The sequence below is a fragment of the Hippopotamus amphibius genome, chromosome 6 (genome assembly GCF_030028045.1).
Source record: "Hippopotamus amphibius kiboko isolate mHipAmp2 chromosome 6, mHipAmp2.hap2, whole genome shotgun sequence".
NCBI classification, from domain to species: Eukaryota; Metazoa; Chordata; class Mammalia; order Artiodactyla; family Hippopotamidae; genus Hippopotamus; species Hippopotamus amphibius.
The window spans coordinates 25,571,061-25,592,275 of NC_080191.1; the positions used below are offsets into that span (position 1 = coordinate 25,571,061).

The 21,215-nt window shown below is 37.3% G+C and overlaps 1 protein-coding gene across 4 annotated transcripts in view; it reads left to right on the forward strand.

The window, feature by feature from the left end:
* DSE (dermatan sulfate epimerase) overlaps window positions 1-18,252 on the forward strand; it is a 77,678-nt gene extending 59,426 nt beyond the window's left edge. For 3 of the 4 annotated variants that reach the window (XM_057738579.1, XM_057738577.1, XM_057738580.1), the window contains 4 exons: window positions 7,007-7,260; window positions 10,822-11,061; window positions 13,527-13,734; window positions 15,787-18,252. In XM_057738579.1, coding sequence (XP_057594562.1) covers window positions 7,007-7,260; window positions 10,822-11,061; window positions 13,527-13,734; window positions 15,787-17,548 — 2,464 coding nt within the window. In that variant the 3' untranslated portion in view covers window positions 17,549-18,252. Of the gene's footprint in view, window positions 1-7,006; window positions 7,261-10,821; window positions 11,062-13,526; window positions 13,735-15,786 lie in introns of those variants that run through there. The other variant, XM_057738581.1, reaches the window with a different exon arrangement.
* The last annotated feature ends 2,963 nt before the right edge of the window (window positions 18,253-21,215 follow it).

Genomic DNA, 21,215 nt, shown 5'->3' on the forward strand with positions numbered 1-21,215 from the left:
AGCCAGGGCAGAGCTGAGTTGACCACACCCCTTGGATAGCTCGCTACCCACTCAGAGGCCCCTAGATCAAGTTTCTCTCTATTCCGGGCTTACTCTGCTCTTCTTGGCAAATCACTGTCAGGGTCCCACTGTGCTTTGCAGGCAAGGCCACACGGGTTAGAAATCCACTTCCTTTGGCTAGATGTTATAGGAATTACTTACAAAATTTGACATATTACTGACATTTAACATTTATGGCTAGTTTTTATGTTTAACTTACAGAGAGGAAAAGAGATGAATCACAACTGCTGTTAGTCATATTTTTAAAAGCAGTGGTAATGCATGACACTCCTAACTTACTGGAGGTTGTTTCCAAGCACACAAAGGCATTTGGTTGAAAAACTGAATGACTTTCTATCAGGTTACTGTCTTCAGGACACTTTTGGAATGGATAGGTTGATTTACATTTTAAAAATAGAACTGACTTTACATTGGCATATTTTGGTGGTGTGACCAAGTACACGCTGTAGGCAGAGGTGTAGCTTATGTGCAGTAGACAAAGCTGCAGTGAAGCTGGCACGTGTGATGTTGGTGCTCCTCTGCCCTGTGACGTTGTATGTGGGAATTTCTGAACAGTTCTTTGCTGTGTTCTACATTTAAATTCTTAATTCCTTTAAAGCTTATTTCATTTCTCTTAAATTTATGTTTATACATAAACATCTAGTGTCTAAAACCAGATTTTTATTTTTATTTTATTTATTTTTTTAAAATTTATTGACTGCATTGGGTCTTTGTTGCTGCATGCAGGCTTTCTCTAGTTGTGGCAAGCAGGGGCTACTCTTCATTGTGGTGTGCGGGCTTCTCATTGCGGTGGCTTCTCTTGTTGCAGAGCACCGGTTCTAGGCTTGCGGGCTTCAGTAGTTCTGGCATGTGGGCTCAATATGGGCTCAATAGTTGTGGCTCACAGGCTGTAGAGCGCAGGCTCAGTAGTTGTGGTGCATGGGCTTAGTTGCTCTGCAGCATGTGGGATCTTCCCAGAGCAGGGATCGAACCCATGTTCCCTGCATTGACAGGTAGATTCTTAACCACTGCACCACCAGGGAAGTCCCACACCAGATTTTAAAATATGAATCTATGGGTTTACTATGTAAATATTTTATAAGGTTATAAAACTGTATGTTATCTCAAAATGAGAAAAAGAAGGATTGTTTGTGTTCTGCTTTTTGGAAAGGTTTAACAAACATTAGAGGCTCATTTAAACATACTTTTGAAAACACAGAGACTTGCTTATACCATGGATCAAATCATGGCCTTCAAAATATGAAAAACCTGGTATAAAATTGTCAAGCTGTAAAAAGTGCTCGGAAACAGGACTAATAACCATAATAACATTATAAAGGGAGTTACGAGTTGTCCCATTGTTTCTAGTATGTTTTTTTGTATTCCGTTGATTCATTTAAGTAATTATCAGTGATCTCTTGACACCTCTTAGATTTTAAATACAGAACTTCTATAATTCCAAATATCTATTTTAAAAGTATTTGTGAAAATAGTATAAAATTTTTTTAAATATTATACAGAGTATTCTGTGAACCTTGTAATAACTAAGATTAATCTTAGATACCTAAGTATTAATCTTTTCACAGATAATAATTTTCTACAATTATGTATTTACTAAGACTCCATGAAAAATTTTAAATATAGTTATTTGATCATTTAAAGCTCAAATCTAGGCAAATAAAAATGGACACCAACATTGTTATTAGACTTTTTTTTATTAGTTATTTCATCAAGTAAGCTGTCAAATTTTAAGTAACTCCTTAGATTGCCTACTTTTGTACTCTGTACATAGTAATTCAAAAGTGTTTATGATAATAGAAGCAGTCTGTCCACATAAAATTATTATAAAAATTCTGATTAATGAAGCTACTAAATTTTGGAAAGGTTTTTATGTCTCTTCCTTTTACAGTCACAACCTGATTTATGGAAACAGCACATTATGATAAACCCTCTGCCTTTCCCCACCAATACTGTGAGCCCCAGCCCAGACAACTAATAGTTCCTTTCTATAGTCACATCATTCTGTTTCATATAAATTCACTTAAATTCACCTTTGGAAATATTCTAGGCAGAAGATTTTAAACATTTTGGACTCAGAACACTTTTACACTCTTAAAAACTAAGGGCATCAAACATCAAAGAACTTTATGTGGCCTATACCTATTGAAATTTACCATACTAGAAATTAAAAAGAAATTTAAAAAATATTTATTCATTCACTTGAAAAATAAGTCCATTTCATATTAACATAGATCATGTATTTTTAAGAAAAAATAACTAGGGTTTTGGAAATAAAATATTTAGTGTGAAGGGGGTCATTGTTTACACTTTTGCAATTCTTGAATACCTGCTTCTGTATTCAGTTTGTTGCATTGTAGTGTTTAGGTTGAAATATATGAAGAAAATCCAGCTTCACATAGACTTGTGACTAAAAATGGCAGAGTATTTGAAGAGTCTTTTCAGATAATTATGGATAGTCTTCTTTGATACCATAATTTGGTACTAGAACTCGACAAGTGGTAGTTTTGTAAAAGTTAGTTTTGTATGGAATCTGGATTATAAAAGTCAGTTTCAATGTGGAATCTAAAACCATGTTAGTTAATAAACTCCTCATATATTTTAATTGGTAAAAAAAATTCCACTGGTATGTTTAGCACTTACAATGAAACTTTTATCTATGCATGGTTTCATACTATCATGCCTTTTTTATTCAAATGTTTATTTGCTGAGTTCTTCCCATCTTCCAAATGCTGACACGTTTAGTTATATAATATAAAAATAAATCTCACTTATTCATACTGACCTCATGAGAAAAGTCTTAAAGTATTGGTAAACTTGTAAGGTCATGGTAGCAATACCAGTTTTCCAAACTTCTTCTTTTTTCTTGAAAGCTCAGATTTTGTCATTGTCAACAGAACCTTTCAGTTTTCCTTGAACTGGCAAGCTTCCTTGTTTCAAGAAAACTTCCACTTAAATGCCCAAGGCTAAGGAACTGTAATTTGTCAGTTGGTCATTCTCTCATGTAAAAATGATGTTTCATGAAAAAAGAAGGAGCTAGTTCAGCTCTCAACTCAATGCACAATTTCTTCTCCTCATGACAGTTTACTTCGCTACCCATAGTGCTTTTTACATACTTCTCATTTCATCACACGCGAGTATTAGAAAAATATGAACTATAAAGGTTGAGATTTTATAAAATTAATCATTTTTGCCACTTTATCAAGGATATTCTTAAGTGAAACTGGCTATTTTTTTTTTTTTTTAAACTTAGAGTGCACAGCAGTAAGCAGACTCGTACAAGGATTACTAGAGTAGTTCAGTGCCCCTGCTTGGATTCTTGCTAAGGTGCCAGCATTTGTAACCCACTAGTGCTTTTGCACCATCAGTGCAGATATCAACATATAACATTTTTATATTATTATGAGAATAATTTTTACTCATGGATCCCCTGAAAGAGTCTCAGAGACCCCAGGGGTCCATGGACTTTAAGAGCAGCTCTCTAAGCAGGGGAAAGTATAGCTTATAAAAAGAGGGATACAGTTAAAAACTTTCCTAACTAACCTCCTCGTAACTTATTTAATTTTCTTAACTAACCGCCTCTTAACTGACTTGCCAATGAAATTAACCTCCATTCCTTGTGTAACTGGCAGCAACTCTCAGAGACTGCTGAATGTCAAGGCTGGTGGGTCACCCTCTACTGTGTCCATTCATTTCTATTGCCACCAGTAGAATTATGTGCTTAGCAAATATCAGTTGTATTTGTTCTCAAACCAGTTTATGCCACTTTCACTAATACCTGTAATTACACAATTTTAATAATATTATACAAATAGAATAAGAATTTGAAAAAAAAGAATTAATGTTTCCAAAACCAACTTAAATGCTTTGGAATGACTTGCCATAAAAAATTGCTGTCATAATTTAATGTAGATCAGTTTAGTAAGTTTAGGGAAGAACTCATAAAAATCTGGAAGGATTCTATATTCCTTCACAAGTATCTTTAATTTCTTCCTGTATTAAAGAAACCAAGACTGGAAATTGTGATGATGTGATATGTGTGTTCTTCGGAGGGAAAAACAATGACACTGATCCATAGACCCACATTCAAAGAAAAGGCTTTTAGCTCCCCATCAAAAGATTGGTGAATATGTACATATAAATATTTTAAGCTGAAATAAAATTCATAAATTAATACCTGCATCTTTTTTTGTGATTCACCACTTAACATGCTTCTTTAGTAGAATTAGTAACCACTAGTTAGGATCACATTTTATAAGATAGTTCCTTTGCTGCCATTCAAGAGCTAGAAGCAAATTTCCTTTGGTGACAGTAAAATATACTCTCATCCATAATTATTCTCTGTATCTGAAGCCGAAGATGGGTAAGAATGTATTGGTAAAGAATTTAGGTAACCTCTTAGAAATGTAGCTATTACAGGTTAGATTTCATAACGATGCAGTGATGCACCTGATGGTACCAGGAACCTTTTTTTTCCCTAACAGTGTGCTAGGATTTTGTTGAATTGGAAACAGCTTGGAGTAAACAACCGTACATGGGAGCTTGGAAATTTTCTCACAAATTGCATAGTAATATTTCCCGAAGGACAAGAATTAGATTAAATGTTCTTTTATCTATAAAAATAAGTTCATTGGAGTATCAGACGCTCAGGGTTCAGGAGATGCTAGCAGTTCATTGACATCAGCTTTATCATGGCTGCGTGTATGTGCTGTCATTTATAGATGACATTGTGCAGAGACACGGGGCTGGGAAAAAAATGCCTTGGATTCTCCGCCTGGCTCCCCAGTCACCATGAGTCACTGAAGATTGTGTTTCTGACTCCCTGGCAATGAGCTTGCAGTGTGAGTTGTTTTTTTTCCTAAAAGTGGGGAATTAATTCACACTCTTCACACTCTGTTTACAACCAGCACACACACTGGCAAGCTGACTGGCAAGGTGGCCTTGTCCGTGGACAGTTGGCTAGGAAGGTCATCAACTTTAGTCATTTTAGCACCAGGCTGTATCACTAACACAGCTAACCAAACACTGAAATTATTGTTAAATACCAAGGGATTCTTCCGAATTCCTGATTTCTTAATCATCACATATTCATTGTCAACAGTGTAGCCTAGTTTTATAGGCTTGTTCCTTCGTTTTTTTCTTTCTTCCCCAAAATATTTATTGAAAGTCTCCTGTGTGCCAGGCACTGTTGTAGGATCGGGGAATCCAATAGTAAATACAACAGAGAAGAAAAGATAACCCTGACCTTGTAGACCTCCAATTCTAGTAAGGAATACGTATACATAAACATATACATATACATGTACATGTACATATATGTATACATATACATACTTAAATGCTAAGAGGACAAAAAAGTGAGGAAGGCAAATGAAATACTGTGGGTTGGGGAGTAAGGCTGAAATTCTGACAGAGTAAGCAGAGAAGGCCTCATTAAGAAGATCAGGTCTTTAATATAAACTCCTGAAGGAGGACCACAGTCTAGAAGAGGTAACCTCTCAGAACATTTGCAGTATCGCTAACCTAAGGTCCGTGGGGTTTGTATAGGAGAAATATTGCATCTTAATTTTCACTAATTCTAACTGAAGTTCTAGCATGTCTGCTAAATCATAAACTAGATAACCAACTATAGTAATATCAGGAGAACCTGTAATGTTGTCACAGATATTTTCATATCACATACAGTTGTGGTGTACATCTCAAAACATTGTTTATGCCATCACTACTTATACGTGATCATAGTTACTGTCCCTGCCATTACATCTTGTATTTTAATGCCTTAGTAAAGAAGCACATATACCACAATTTTTAAAAATATCTGTACTGATAGTTATATTTCAAAGTAATACATTTATTTCCTTTCAATACAGAGATATTATATGTTATGAATTTTAAAACATATTAAGAGAGAGGCTGAGGCTTCACTGGTTTGCCAAAAAGAGGCTCTGGCATAGAAATGTTAAGCTTTAGTTTAATCCCTAATTGAGAGCTTTCTTCCACCTCCCACAAGTACGGCACACCCTTCATTTGTTTCCCTCTCTGTTCGAGATTACTCAGATATATCCTGAACAGATAGGGAGGGTTTTCTGGATAATTCCATAGACCTGTGATTGCAAAAGATCCTTTTATCTTCCTGTTGAATGCAGGCCACATACTATTCATGTACTTGCAGAAATATATAGCAAGTCAAGCAGAAATTTGGCTTCCTAGAAAATGAGAGTTTAATAAATTTTGGCTTCCCAGAAAATGACAGTTTAATACTGCACAGATCAGCTTTTGGACTTCCCTTAAAAGTACTTGAAGAAACTTAAAGACAGTGCAGTGCATTCTGTGAGGAAAAAATGAGATGCAGAAATTTGAGTTAGATTCAACTCATTTTACTCTGTACACCAGCTTTTTAGCCACTCTTTTCACCATGGCGTTGACCAAGTGGGTCTGTCTAGATTGAGAGGTCCTAAACGATACACCGTAGTACCTTCACCTTGACGAGCCTGTGGGAAATAAGATGGGATATACGTACATGTTTGGCTGTTTTAGCACAGCAGCCACAGAAAGGAGCTGAGAACCCTACTGCAGGTAGAAGGGGGGAGGGCGAGCACTAGTTAATGGGTACTCCAGAGAATTGTGCTCTGCCACTACATTTAGCGTGCTTTCAATCTCTCTGAATATATTCTTCTACCTCTCATCAAGAGTTAAAAAGAAAATCAAAAGTAAAAAATCTCCACATCTTGATGTTGCCAGAAGCTGGAGATAGAAAAGTGTTCACTCTGTAATTTTCACATTAGACAAACTTTATGCCTGTGTCTTACGTGGAAGGAAATCTATTTTTGTGTCATTAAACCTCTTGGATTGTATCTTCACTTGTGTCCCTTGGTTCTGAGAAATAGACACTCTGAAAGTGTGATGAGGGCTGTGCGCACTCATCTGCATGGCTTCTTTTCCTTTACAGGTTGGTGAAAGATGCTCCTTGGGATGAAGTCCCGCTTGCTCACTCCCTGGTTGGTTTTGCCACTGCCTACGACTTCTTGTACAACTACCTGAGCAAGACACAACAGGAGAGGTTTCTGGAAGTGATTGCCAACGCCTCGGGATATATGTATGAAACTTCATACCGGAGAGGATGGGGATTTCAGTACCTACACAACCATCAGCCCACCAACTGCATGGCCTTGCTCACAGGAAGCCTAGTTCTGATGAATCAAGGTGTGTACAGACACAGCCAAGGGGATGCCTGGGCTGACATCAGTCACAGTTACCATGTTGTAAGCAAAGCGTTTATATAACTAGTCTAACTACATGTTCGTACTTGGATCCTAACTAAACCCATAAGATGAAATAACACCTAGGGCACCTCTTGGAGAGTGGAGAGACCTCTCTTTCCTCATTTCTGCTTGTTATGGCGTTGGATTGTACCAGGCCATATCCTTACAGCACAGGATCAGTGGTGAATATTCCTTTTCCAAAGATTTTTGACAGTGGAGGCAGCCAGCTTGGATAGAGTTTTTAAAAGCGGAACAGGTGGTTTATTATTTGAACTGAACATTCCCCACACACAGCTGTGTATCATTACATCACTACATTTTTCCCTCTAAAGACTTTCAAACAATCAATCTAGATCATTCAGGTCAAATTTGGAATTGACTTTTGTGGATCGTATAGATGCTTTGCCTTTATTATGTAATTGCTAATATCGCATTTTCTTTGTTCTTGTAATTCTGACTTAATCACAACTCCTGTGGAAGTCTATAAATGGCTAGGTAAGACTGTGTTTAAGAAAAACAGCCCTCATATGACAGTGAGTTATTAGCATATTAAACATATACTCATAACTGGCAAATTTAAAAGAGTTTAACTCTTGACTGTATTCCCCGTAAGAATTAGTATGCATTCTGTACATTATCCAGCATCAGATTTTACCCTAGCCTAGCTTTCTTCCTTGTCAGGTCGACTATCACTTTTAATTAGATCTTAGAGGAAATGGAACTAAAATGAACTGAGCATACAGCATGTGCTAATCCTTGTGCATATTTTATTTAATTTTCACATCAACCATATAAGGTAGCTGGGATTTGGACCCACTTCTAGCCAAACTCAAACTTCACTCTTTCCACTATATGTTCTTGCTTTCAGAATAGAAATTCAATTTTAGTAACTTAAGGACAGCTTGATTAAGAGGGTAAATTTTCATGCTATCTCCCTTTGCCCCCCCATTCACAAAAAACAAACCCAATTTTAAAAGTCAAGAGGTAAGCCATGTGAACAGCTACCATCAAACCATTTATAAACCCACAGGCCTGTGGAAAGACCGCATCATGAATTGGTGGAAAGAACCCTGGAGTGAGCTGGAGCGCAGCCTGGGGCCTTGAGTTTTAGTCCAGCACAGTTTTATTTCCTTAGATAAATTTTTAGTTCTTTACCAGCAGGAGTAGAGCTTATGTCTTCATTCTTCACAGTAGATAAAATTGCTCCAGATAATAAGCAGGCACCTAAAATACTGGCTCTAATTGGATCAAAATTTGAATTTTCTTCTGGCAGGAGTTTTCACGTGCATTTGTTTTCCGAGTAATGCTGTGGGTTGCTCTGGGATGCACGTTCCCGGAGCCGTTCCATGAGCAGCACACACATTTATAAGAAGATGGGACGGAAGAAGGAGTGAAATCTCTGGTCCCTCACATCTCAGTTAATAAGCAGACTCACAGCCCCGGCTTTCTTGGCCACCTTGCTCTAACTTTAGGAGCTATCTCAGCCACACTGTGCCTGTAATTCCATGTTCTCAGAGTGGCCTTGTAGATACTGACTGAGGTAGATTAGTCAGGTACAGCTCCCACTGGACTCGCATGAAATCTCAGTGGTGGGAGAATTAGGATTTTTCCTCTGTTCTTCTAACCCTGTCTGAGGCTTGGTACATGGGGCCCGCAGGATCACACGTAGGCAGTTTACAAATCAGTTACAAAGGAGACAGACGTGAAATGTTTAAATGATAACACCATACTTATAATAGTGCCAGGGGATGAAACAATGGGGATCATGAAGTGATAATTAAATATCAAATGAGTGCATTAAGTTCGAATTCAGAGGAACAAGTTTCTTCAGGGGAGTTTGAGATGGTCCATGGAACGTTGAAGGATAGGTAGGATATGAATAATGGGTATTCCAAGCAAGATGTATGGATGATGGAAAAAAATACAGGGCAGAGCATCAGTAACAACAATATCAGTACCTCATATTGACAGATTTGAAGTTTACAAAGGTAGACATTGCCTCATCTCTCCTGAATAGGAAAAAATAAGGAAAATCATGCAATGAACTATCTGAGTAACAGTTTTGATTTTAAACATCAGTCACATTGGTATCTGATTGGAGGTGGAGGATACAGAGGGGAAAAAGGTGAGGAGAATTGAGATGTTAAACGCTAATGACTACAGAATGGAAATTGGAAACTGTCCAGAAGGCTGACATGTCAGGTGTGGAGCTGGACGGGAGAAGGAGCCAGTGTACAATTAACAGTAACTGCCCAGCAGAGCCTGAGACTGGTGCTACACTCCATGTGATGAGAGCTGGGTCTTCCTTAGCCTGGGACCTTGGATTTAGGCTGGGAGGTACCTGGTGGTACCTGGGCCTCTGGAAACCCCCATACCCAACACATCTAGTAGACTGTGGTAGAGGGTTCAGCACGGATGATCACACACACATCTATGGGAGTGATACAACGAAAGTCCACTCACATGAGGAGGCAGTGAACTTAATTTTATCCTTAAGGGTTGTGTGTTTTAAATACGAGCAAACAAAACAAACCTTAAATCTAAAGACCTAGACTCAGATCAAAGTTCTGTTCGTTTTTAGTCATGTACCAGAGGACACATCAACCTTTCTGTAATTTTGGAGTAATAATGCTTAATCGAGTTGTTAAAAGAATTAAGCAAATTTATATTCGGTGCTGCGTAAATTATAAATGTTACGAACTGTGAGGAATTGTTATTGTTGCCTACATGCTGGTCTCACAAGATTATAGAAAGATAGCATCTCTGAGTCAAAAGGATTCAAGAAAAATTTTAGACCTTTAATTTTCAGTTGGGGAAATTGAAAACTGTGGTGGCAGAGTGAAGAAGTGCTTGAACGAAGTCCTGTAGCTCATTTTGGTAAGATTTGGGGCTCCCAGTTGATTTTTGTCACCTTTCGATTGCCACTTCAGTGGTCTCTCCACCCCTCTGTGCTGCCTTTTCCGATGCTGCGGAATCCAAAAGCACATAGAGGATGACGTTGTCTTCTAAGAACGTGACAAGTTGGAGACTGTTCATTGAGCACTTATAGTATTTGCAGCTTATTACAAATTCTGTAAAATAATGGTGACAGTTTTTGTGAAACGGAAAGCTTCAAAAATATTTTCAAACAGTTATTTTTAGAAAAATTGAATAAAAGTCTCAACATGCAGATCTTTTCTTGCAGACATAAAGTATGTGCAATTTGTAATCTTAGATGTGTTGTTTCAGTTTATTAATGATTATGAAATGACTGATACTTATTTAAAGGTTTGTCTTTAATTAATAAATAACCTGTATTCAAGAACGTCTTAACTTACATCATGGACTCATCATAAACCTGGATTAGCGGAATATTATTTATAATGTTGATACGTGAGAGTGTTACAAAATGCAATTTACAGTATAAACTAGTCAGGTAACTCAGAGGGTTTTATTTGGCCATATTTTTGTTTATGCTTTGTTACAGCCTTAGTCATTGATTCCATGTGTTTTCATCCTTCAGGGTATCTCCAAGAAGCTTACTTATGGACCAAACAAGTTCTGACCATCATGGAGAAGTCTCTGGTCTTGCTCCGAGAGGTGACAGACGGCTCCCTCTATGAAGGAGTTGCGTATGGCAGCTACACCACTAGATCACTCTTCCAGTATATGTTTCTTGTTCAGAGGCACTTTGACATCAACCACTTTGGCCACCCATGGCTTAAACAACACTTTGCATTTATGTATAGAACCATCCTGCCAGGTACAGTGAGGACTTAGAAGTGGGAAAACATTAAACTACTGTAATTTTTTCTGATTATGAAGATGGGCTAGACTAAGAAAAGAAATGTGGAATTTGAGCCATATTGAGGTTAAAGGGATTTTTTTTTTTCTGATTCCAAGGCAACATTTCTTTTTTGAGGTACACAAGAGTGAATCAGCTGTATTTATACACATATCCCCATATCCCCTCCCTCCCACAACTCCCCCCCACCCTCCCCGTCCCAGCCCTCTAAGGCATCACCCATCATCGTAAAGGGATTTTTTAATCAAAGAATAATTTAAGAGTTGTGTATAGCCAGGAACATTTTGAGAGTTCATGTGAAGATTTGTGATTTAGGTATTATAAAGCTTAGAGCATAACAGATCAAATATACTTTGTAGCCCACACAGTACTTTTCTTTTTGTATGTGTACAAACTTGGGTACATATACAAACTCATTTTCATGAATCTAAACAAAATATAAAGACTTATGATAACATGTTAATTTTCCTTTATGTGTGATTCCTAATTAATCCTATTTTACTTTTTTAGTTTTAAATTTTTTCTTCCAAACTATACAGACATGATTTAAAAGAAAGATTATACCTACATATTTAAATTAGAGGTTTAGTATTCTCTTTAAATATTTCATTGAAATAAATGGTGTAAAATATAGAAAGCTAACCAGAAAGTGAATTTCCGGGACTTCCCCAGTGGTCCAATGGTTAAGACTCTGTGCTGCCACTGCCGGGGATGTGGGTTCGATCCCTGGTTGGGGAACTAAGATTCCACATGCCTTTCGACATGGCTGAAAAATTTAAAAAAAAAAAAGAAAGAAAAAGAAAAAAATGAATTTCTATGAAACTTCTAATTTCTATGTAGCCTAGCCTTTAAAGAGAATTGGCTCTCATATATATATTAAGATTTTATTCATTTCTAGGACAGCCTTTAACTCCTTATTTCTAAACAGGATTAAGGTGTTAGAAAAAGTTTAGGAGGTAAATCTTCATCAGGATGGGTTTTCCCTCAGTGAAATGCAATTTTTTTAGTTGAACAATTCTAAACCTACAGCAAACAATCCAGTTTTGTTTTGTTTTTTTTCCTTCCTCTTTTTAACAATCCAGTTTTTAAATCTTTTTGCTCTGATTATATACACATGGATTGGATAGAATCTCCATTATTGGATTAATTATCAAAAAAATACTGCAGAGCAAAAGAACCATGTTAAGATTTAGTTTAGACTCACATTCAGAACCCTATTGTTTTATTGCTTACCTCAAACATGTAAGAGAGGCCTTTTTTATCTTTAGTTTATCTTGGTAAACAAAGGCTATCTAAAGCAAGGGCCTTTAAGAGGTCTCAGTGCTTTGTAATTTGATCTGAGATCTAACAGCCGGCCACATCAGGGCTTGGGTTTGCTGTGAGCTATGTATGTGGCTACTTCCTAAGGTGGAAAAGACAATATGAGCACCTCTAAGAGGAGAATTCATGTATTTGTGTTAATTAGTAAAACAACCTTTACTGAACATTTATGTGCCCGGCACTATAATAGGTAAGGATTCAGAGTAATAAAACATACCCTCTGCTTTTAAGACGCTCACAGATTAGTGGAAGATTCAGAAAATCACATTCCATGATAAGATATACTTGAATGAGCATTTTCTAAACTGGTAGAAGCAAAAACATTAGCTGTAAATTATGTAAATATGGTCATGCAGGCGTTTTTAGAAGGGATTCTGTGTCAAGTCAGTCTGTTCTCAACATTTCTTTTTTTCTCTCTCTCTCTACAATGGCTGTTCTAGTAACAATCATTCCTGTCTGACCCAGAGTTTTCTCCCATTCTTCTTTTTCAAGAACGCCTGGAGCATATCTGGTCTTACCTGCTTTTGTTTCTCTGACCTATTCCAGTATGATCTTTACATTTTCTCTCTTTTTCTTCAACCTATAACAGTACACATGAGCAGGATCTTCTCTGGGAATTGTTTCATTTTCTTCCTGTAGAAACTCAGTTTCTCCCCTAAACCTTGTAACCTCCTGTATTGGATGCCAAATTGAAGCACCTTGTGTTATTAGCTTGGCCCCGGATGTGGGATGAGTTGGTGGGAAAGCTAGCACTCATTCCAAGTTCAGGGACTCACCATGCACAAGAGGATAGATGGCCTTTGTATCCATGCAGTTATACTTGCATATAGCATGGACATTAGGAAGTGATAAGGTGGGCAATATAGGTAAGCATTTCCGTTACCAGTGACAAGTTGCCACATAACAAACTTGCACACAAGTTTAGAAGGATTCTGAGTAATTGGCCTGCGGTAGAGCAAGTGCATCATGGTTTTGTTCCTTATTTTTATCCAAGATACACAATTGATTCTAATTTGCAATGAGGATTGAGAGTCATTGTTTGGGTCTTTTTGGAAGTAGGCAGTTTTAAACTTATCTTAATTCTGTCAAACTTCTTTCCCCAGGATTTCAAAGAACGGTGGCTATTGCAGACTCAAATTACAACTGGTTTTATGGTCCAGAAAGCCAATTAGTGTTCCTCGATAAATTTGTCCTGCGTAACGGCAGTGGTAACTGGTTGGCTGACCAGATCAGAAGGAACCGTGTGATGGAAGGTCCAGGGACACCGTCCAAAGGGCAGCGCTGGTGTACTCTTCACACAGAATTTCTCTGGTATGCTACCTTGTACTGGCTTTAAAGAGAAATTGTATCCAGGGGTACATTCTGCTAATTTTTTTTGTATTAAAAAAGAAAAACTAATCTAAAGTACTTTGTAACACTTTCTCCATGCCACCATGGCAGTACTCGCCCGGCTTCAGTGCAATTCATAGCACAGTTTTGAAACTCTGTTAGAAACATTTCCTTCCATTTAAGATATAATTACTGTTTGTAGTTTTGCTTTTCTTGTATTTGAATCCTAGGCTCACATGATTTCATAGATATGCATGTTTTAATTTACATCATTTTTGAGATCATATAAAGAGGAAAACCATGAAATTTAGACTGAGTTATTCTGATAATCACACTCCCAAAAAAAAGTAGTAAAATATTTTATTTTGTTTTGGTAAATGGAGCATTATAATCTTCTAATAGCAAAGCTGTTACTAAATTTTCAAAACTATTTAAAAGTGTTTGACAGTATTTGACAGTTTTACTTTGATAATAAAAGAACCATGTAATTTTTTTTGCCTTAATCTTTTAAGCCTAGAAGGGGAAGCCAGGGTCTTTTTTTTAAAGTACTGCCAAATACATTGTTGGCATCCAATAAATTAAAATAAAAATTACAGGGAACTGGTTAATCATTAATCCCTGATGTCTTTTCAAGCTACTGAAATTTGTATTCAGCTCCAAAGTAAGCTTCCGTGGTTTGATTGCTTCTTTTCATTTTTTTAAAAGTAAACAGGAGGGGAAAAAAGTTAGTTAAGTGGTAACTGCTGTAGTTTAACTGGCATTTTTAAAAACTGTCTTCACAGATGAACTCTATATATTAATATACAACCATTCCTGGCTCCTTTTAGGGGTTTGAAGTAATTACTTAAGTGTTTTTCACTTACTCATAAACAACAAGTTCTATAAAGCTTGCAAAGCTGATTATAGGAGTCAGATTAGTACTAAGTCTAAGTTGATTCAGAAAGTGCCTTTATGGGAATATGAAAAGTGACTAAAACTTGAGAGGAAGACAGCCAGTTCTGCTTGTTTCTGAATTTATTAAATCGTGATAATTAAGCCAACACTGTACTAGACTGAAGGAGAGAGACAATTTCTGATGTCCATAACTGAGACTCCAGAACAAAAGGCAAATCAAAGAAATGTCAATAAGATTTACTCTACCATAGGCAACTGATTCACTTTAGAGAAGTATCTAAGAGCCTTTCTTCCCTTGAGCAGCAAATCACAAGAACCTGTCAAGGCTCTTGTCTCAAATCACGAAAAGCGAACAATCACCTTCATTATTATCTTTGGAACCTCTCTGAATCAAAACCTGTGTTCTTAATCACGGTGAAATTTTAATGTGAATTATTATCTTACTTTGATAATAAACATTTATCATAAATTAAGAAATTTATCATCAAGAAAAGCATGGCATCACCTGCAGATTAAAACAAAACCAAACCTTTGGATCTGGGCGAGGCAGTGGGAGGCACAGTCATAAATCCTCCCCTATTAGATCGCTTCCTGAATTTCATCCGTTCATGTTCTTAGATGTGGTATTGGCAGTAAATTTTATCTACTAGGTGAACTTTGACCCTATTTAAATTTATTTTTTTAGAGGTGGAAAAAAAGTACTCTACCAAACTTTCAATAATATTGGTCATTTGCGGAACAATACCTCCTCACCACTCAAGGATTCCTAGAGTCCAGATCTTAATACGCGATTTCCTAGAATAGGAGCGCCTCAACTAGAGGTTTGGATGAGCCCCAGTCAGTTGGGTGGCAGTTCTGAAATCGTGAAGAGGGTCCATGTAACAGATCAGCAGCAGTCATTTCAGGCTCAAACCCTTCACAGTTGTAAAGACACACTCGTCTCCCATTCACCCTACACACGCTGATTATACGCGGGTGTTTTCAGAACTGTCCCTAATACAGCCTACACTGCCAGTGCTCTTGGTAGCATTTGTATGTTGTTTCCTCAAGCCACGTTGCCATGTGGCATCACAGTTCTGCTGTGTTCCTTTCACTTCTATCAGAAAACCATTTAACTTTTAAAAAAATTAATTCTTTCAGGTATGATGCCAGCTTGAAATCCATTCCCCCTCCAGATTTTGACACCCCGACATTGCATTATTTTGAAGACTGGGGTGTTGTGACTTACGGAAGTGCGCTGCCTGCAGAAATCAATAGATCTTTCCTTTCCTTCAAGTCAGGAAAACTTGGGGGACGTGCAATATATGACATTGTCCACAGAAACAAATACAAAGACTGGATCAAAGGCTGGAGAAATTTTAATGCAGGGCATGAACATCCTGATCAAAACTCGTTTACTTTTGCTCCCAACGGTGTGCCTTTCATCACTGAGGCTCTCTACGGACCAAAGTACACCTTCTTCAACAACGTTTTGATGTTTTCCCCAGCTGTGTCCAAGAGCTGCTTTTCTCCCTGGGAGGGTCAGGTCACAGAAGACTGTTCATCAAAATGGTCTAAATACAAGCATGACCTGGCAGCCAACTGTCAGGGGAGAGTGGTTGCCGCAGTGGAGAAAAATGGGGTGGTTTTCATCCGAGGAGAGGGTGTGGGTGCTTATAACCCGCAGCTCCATCTGAAGAACGTTCAGAGGAATCTGATCCTGCTGCACCCTCAGCTTCTCCTCCTTGTGGATCAGATACACCTGGGAGAGGGCAGCCCCTTGGAGACAGCAGCAAGCTTCTTCCACAATGTGGATTTTCCTTTTGAGGAGACAGCGGTAGAGGGGGTCCATGGGGCTCTGCTCAGGCAGCGAGACGGTCTCTATAAAATGTACTGGATGGATGATACTGGCTACAGTGAGAAAGGAACCTTTGCTTCAGTGACATACCCTCGGGGCTATCCCTACAACGGGACAAACTATGTGAATGTCACCACGCACCTCCGAAGTCCCATCACCAGGGCAGCTTACCTCTTCATAGGGCCCTCCATAGATGTTCAGAGCTTCAGCATCCATGGAGACGCTCAGCAACTGGCTGTGTTCATTGCCACCAGCGAGCATGCCTACACCACTTACCTGTGGACAGGTGAGACCACAGGACAGCCTGCCTTTGCACAGGTCATTGCCGACCGTCAGAAAATTCTCTTTGACCGGAGTTCAACCATCAAGAGCACCGTTGTCCCTGAGGTGAAGGACTATGCTGCTATCGTGGAACAGAACCTGCAGCATTTTAAGCCAGTATTCCAGCTGCTGGAGAAACAGATCCTGTCCCGAGTCCGGAACACAGCCAGCTTTAGGAAGACTGCTGAGCGCCTGCTGAGGTTTTCAGATAAGAGACAGACTGAGGAGGCCATCGACAGGATTTTTGCCATATCTCAGCAGCAGCAGCAGCAGCAAAGCAAGTCCAAGAAGAACCGAAGGGGAGGCAAGCGCTATAAATTTGTGGATGCCGTCCCTGATATTTTTGCACAGATTGAAGTCAATGAAAAAAAGATTCGACAGAAAGCTCAGATTTTGGCACAGAAAGAACTGCCCATAGATGAAGATGAAGAAATGAAAGACCTTTTAGATTTTGCAGATGTCACATATGAGAAACACAAAAATGGTGATTTGATGAAAGGCCAGTTTGGACAGGCTCGGATGGTGACGACGACGCGCGGCAGAGCCCCAGTTCTGTCTGCTTCGTATACCAGGCTGTTCCTGATTCTGAACATCGCCATTTTCTTTGTCATGTTGGCAATGCAACTGACTTATTTCCAGAGGGCCCAGAGCCTACATGGCCAAAGATGTCTTTATGCAGTCCTTCTAATAGATAGCTGTATTTTGTTATGGCTGTACTCTTCTTGTTCCCAATCCCAGTGTTAGCACTGAAGCTAGAAATTGCTCTATCATTTTGTGGTCACAAGTCTGTGCAAAAAAAATCATCACCCTTGTTTGTTGTTGGATTTTTTTCTCAGATTCTTTTAACAAATTAAGGGGAAGGTACTTTTACACAAGAAAACAGGGACATAGAAGAATCATTATGAGTCAAGGCAAAGAATTTATCAAAGGAATAAGAGTAGCTTGGTTTCTGGAAGGCTTGGCTGATTTAGCAGTCCATGTAATACTACTCTTAAAAGAACAAAAGGTCTGATTTAGGTAATATTTCTTCTGAAGAGAAAAGGACTTAGATAGAATTGGATTTTATTAATATTAATTTAATGCTATTAGTGATCTCCAGATACTATTTTATGAAAAGACTGAAGCACACGATTCCAAGAAATACAGAAAAAAATGTGTTATGATGTAGTCGTGTTGAAAATGAATGTTGATAAGTCCTGGTGTGGTGGTGTCAACTTCCTTAGTAATTCATGAGTTAAGTGAATAACAGCATCTGTATATTGGGTTACTATTCAGATAACATAGTAAAATGATGGCAGAAGATTGTTTAAAAACAAAACTTGAGATATATTTCCAGTGGAAAACATATATCTATGAATGAATATTTCCTTGATGATGTTGGTTTCAGCAGACATATAATTGACTGCTTTTACACCCATTGGTTATTCAATAAAGACAATTACAGGTAACTTCATTTTCTATTTTCCTTCTGTGGAAAACTGTTACAGACCCAATGACTAACTTCAAAACAAAATATTTTATATCCCGAATGTTGGTTTTGATACCAAAGAAGATGGAGAAGCTAAAATTTGGATATGATTCTTACTTTTTTTAGTAGAAAAGTTTCTTCAAGTTTATTTTGCTAAATAAACATCATAATTGTGATTTTTCTACAGTGTCCTTCTTTTTTCCATCACATTTAATATGTATTCAGCAAGTTTCAAATCTTTGAAGAAAAACTGTGTATTTGAACATGCGTTAATTAAACATAGAATTGGAATTGAAAGAGGTAATTTCTCTGCCTATTTGCCTTTTTGTTTTTAAACATATTTTAAACACTTAAAACAAAAGCCAAATTCTGATATTTAAGTAATACCAAACTTTTAAAACATGAAATTTTTGTATTTATTTTCAATTAAGTCCTCAGGAGGTAATAGCACAGAGTACTAGAGACACATTCCACAAATTGATATTTCAGCATAAGGAAATGATATACTTAGAAGGAACTTGAGAGTGAATTATCTTACATTTAGCATATTTGAGTCTATGTATTTTTCCCTTGAAAACAGAAAATATGTTTGGCTCAAGTTTACAATGAGAACATGTTCACTGATACAGGTCTAAGGTAATAATGGCAGTCTTTTCCTTTTGCTTGTCCTTTTGGTTTATGGAAATACTGATAAGTAACAGAAAATAAGAACATGGAGAAACTTATGAGCTTCTTTTGCAGTTCTAATTTTGAACCTTCTTACATAAAAAACACAAGTCTGACTTTTCAATGTGCTTGACTCGTTATACTGGGAATCTAGAAAGTGACTTCTGAGGAAGTATTTTTTTTTTCTTTCATGGAAGAAGTCCCTGGGGAGGATGTCATTACACACTGTTTAAAAGAATAATGTTTTCAAAAGAATAATGCTTCCGTTGGTCCTGCATGGATGCTGTTACGGGGCTTTAAACTTGTTTTATGTGACAGATTCTCCGTTTACTTAACCTCATTAGACATTCCTCTCTTCTAGTCTTTCTCATTCAGAAAAGATGAATTGTCTGAAATGATCAAAAGCAAACTTTGAAAAAAAAAAGGGTAAATTGCTCTTTGAGGCTACCGAGCAAACCTGATCTCAGACCCAAACACTCAGGCATACTTTCTCTTAAAGATGAAAATGCAAGCGCGTGCCAAATCCAGCTTTCCTTTTGTTTTCACTAGGTTAGGGCAGACAATAAATTAGTCCTCACTGCATGATGCAGTATAACACATTAGCTCATTTTCAAAGCAACTTTTAAAAATATGGTAATCACATATCTTTAAAACAAAATAATTAAAGGGTTTATTTTCCTCCTAGTAGACCTTGTATTTATTTCAATTACAAAGAATTTTCCACAGTCAGTGACTTAAGTGGTTAAGTAAGGGGGAAAAAAATACTGAGACAAATCACAGCTCTTCATAATGAGACATGTTTTATCTCAGGGATAGTGCATATTTGAATAAAACCAAGGAACTCTTTGTATCTTCCGAAAAAGCGAGCCATGTTAAATCTCTCTTGAAATTGAGTAGTTAATTATGGAATCTGTTCTGTGCTACCAACTGTGAAAGGAGTGTTTCAAGTTCATTGGATAATATGGGAGCTTTTGTTCGGGAGGTTGGCAGGACGTTAGTCCTCATCTTAAAGAAAATTTGGGAATCATTAGCAAATAGAGCCTGTCTGTGCAGTGGAAGGGGCATGTTCCCTGGTCCATAACTGATTAGCCTCTTAACAGCCACGATGACGGATGAGACCTATCATTTGCTGAAAGAACAGTATTGAGATCATCGTTACAATTGTTAATAAAGTCAAGTGGAAGACATTCTCAGACTGTTTTAATAAATAGAATCAATTATATCACCTAGAATATTGCATTTAATTCTTCCACAAAGATTTTAGTCACAGTTTTTAAGAAGTACCAAATGTTCCAAGATTGCTAGAGAATAGTTTTAACAGGATATGATGCCCACTGAATAATTTTTTAAGAAGAAAAATTTATATTACAACTTAATCTGCTTTATAAAAATTCTTGATAGTTCACAAACCATGACAAAGGAATTGGAAATTTCTCCAAATTTTTAAGAGAAATCAAGTTATGAAATGTTATATTTTTAAGTTAAAAAGTAAATGCATGTTTTTCCTTAAAAATATAAAATAAGATTAACTGGGCCCTTTTGAGAGTTAAAGGAGAAGCAAACAACAGATTCCAAGATTGTTCTAGGAAAACTAGGACATATGGTTATCTGTATCTTAGATTAATGCAGGAAATAAAAGGGGCTAGGGATGTGTTTGAAGGTCTAACTTGAAGTTTAGTGCTAAAAAATGGAACTTGAGATGATCAAGCCTCCAAAATCTGCAGGTGAAGAAACTGAGACTCAAGCAAATGGAGCTTTTATTTGCTTATTCCTGTGCTTACTTCATTTCTATTGTCAAAGCCCATTGGCTTGATTTTTCCTCTTTATGTTCACATTGAGAAGAGGTCAGTTTCTGCAGCTTATTTAGCTTACTGGCAAAGATCATCTATTTTTCCAGCAGTGTTTCAGCTAGATATGTGTTTTATGGCATGTAACATCTGAAGTACTGACAAGTTTTCAGGAAATGACAGAGAGAAATCATGCATTCCAATACATGGTCTAAATGTTTGATTTTGGTCATCTATTTTAATAGGTTTAAACTCTATTAAACGAGATGTACTCACCATGTGAAGAATAAAAGTTGAAGTTACATTATGACTTTCCTGTTCTTTTTCTTGGCTGTGCAGTTTCTATTTGTTTGCGGGGGCAGGGTGGGTTCTTTTTTGTTTCTGTTTTGTATGTTATAAACATACATGATTGGAAAAGTTAAATAGTACTCGAAAAAAAAAACAAAAACCCTGCCCTCTCCCTTTTCACTCTTGATTCATGCTTCCCAGA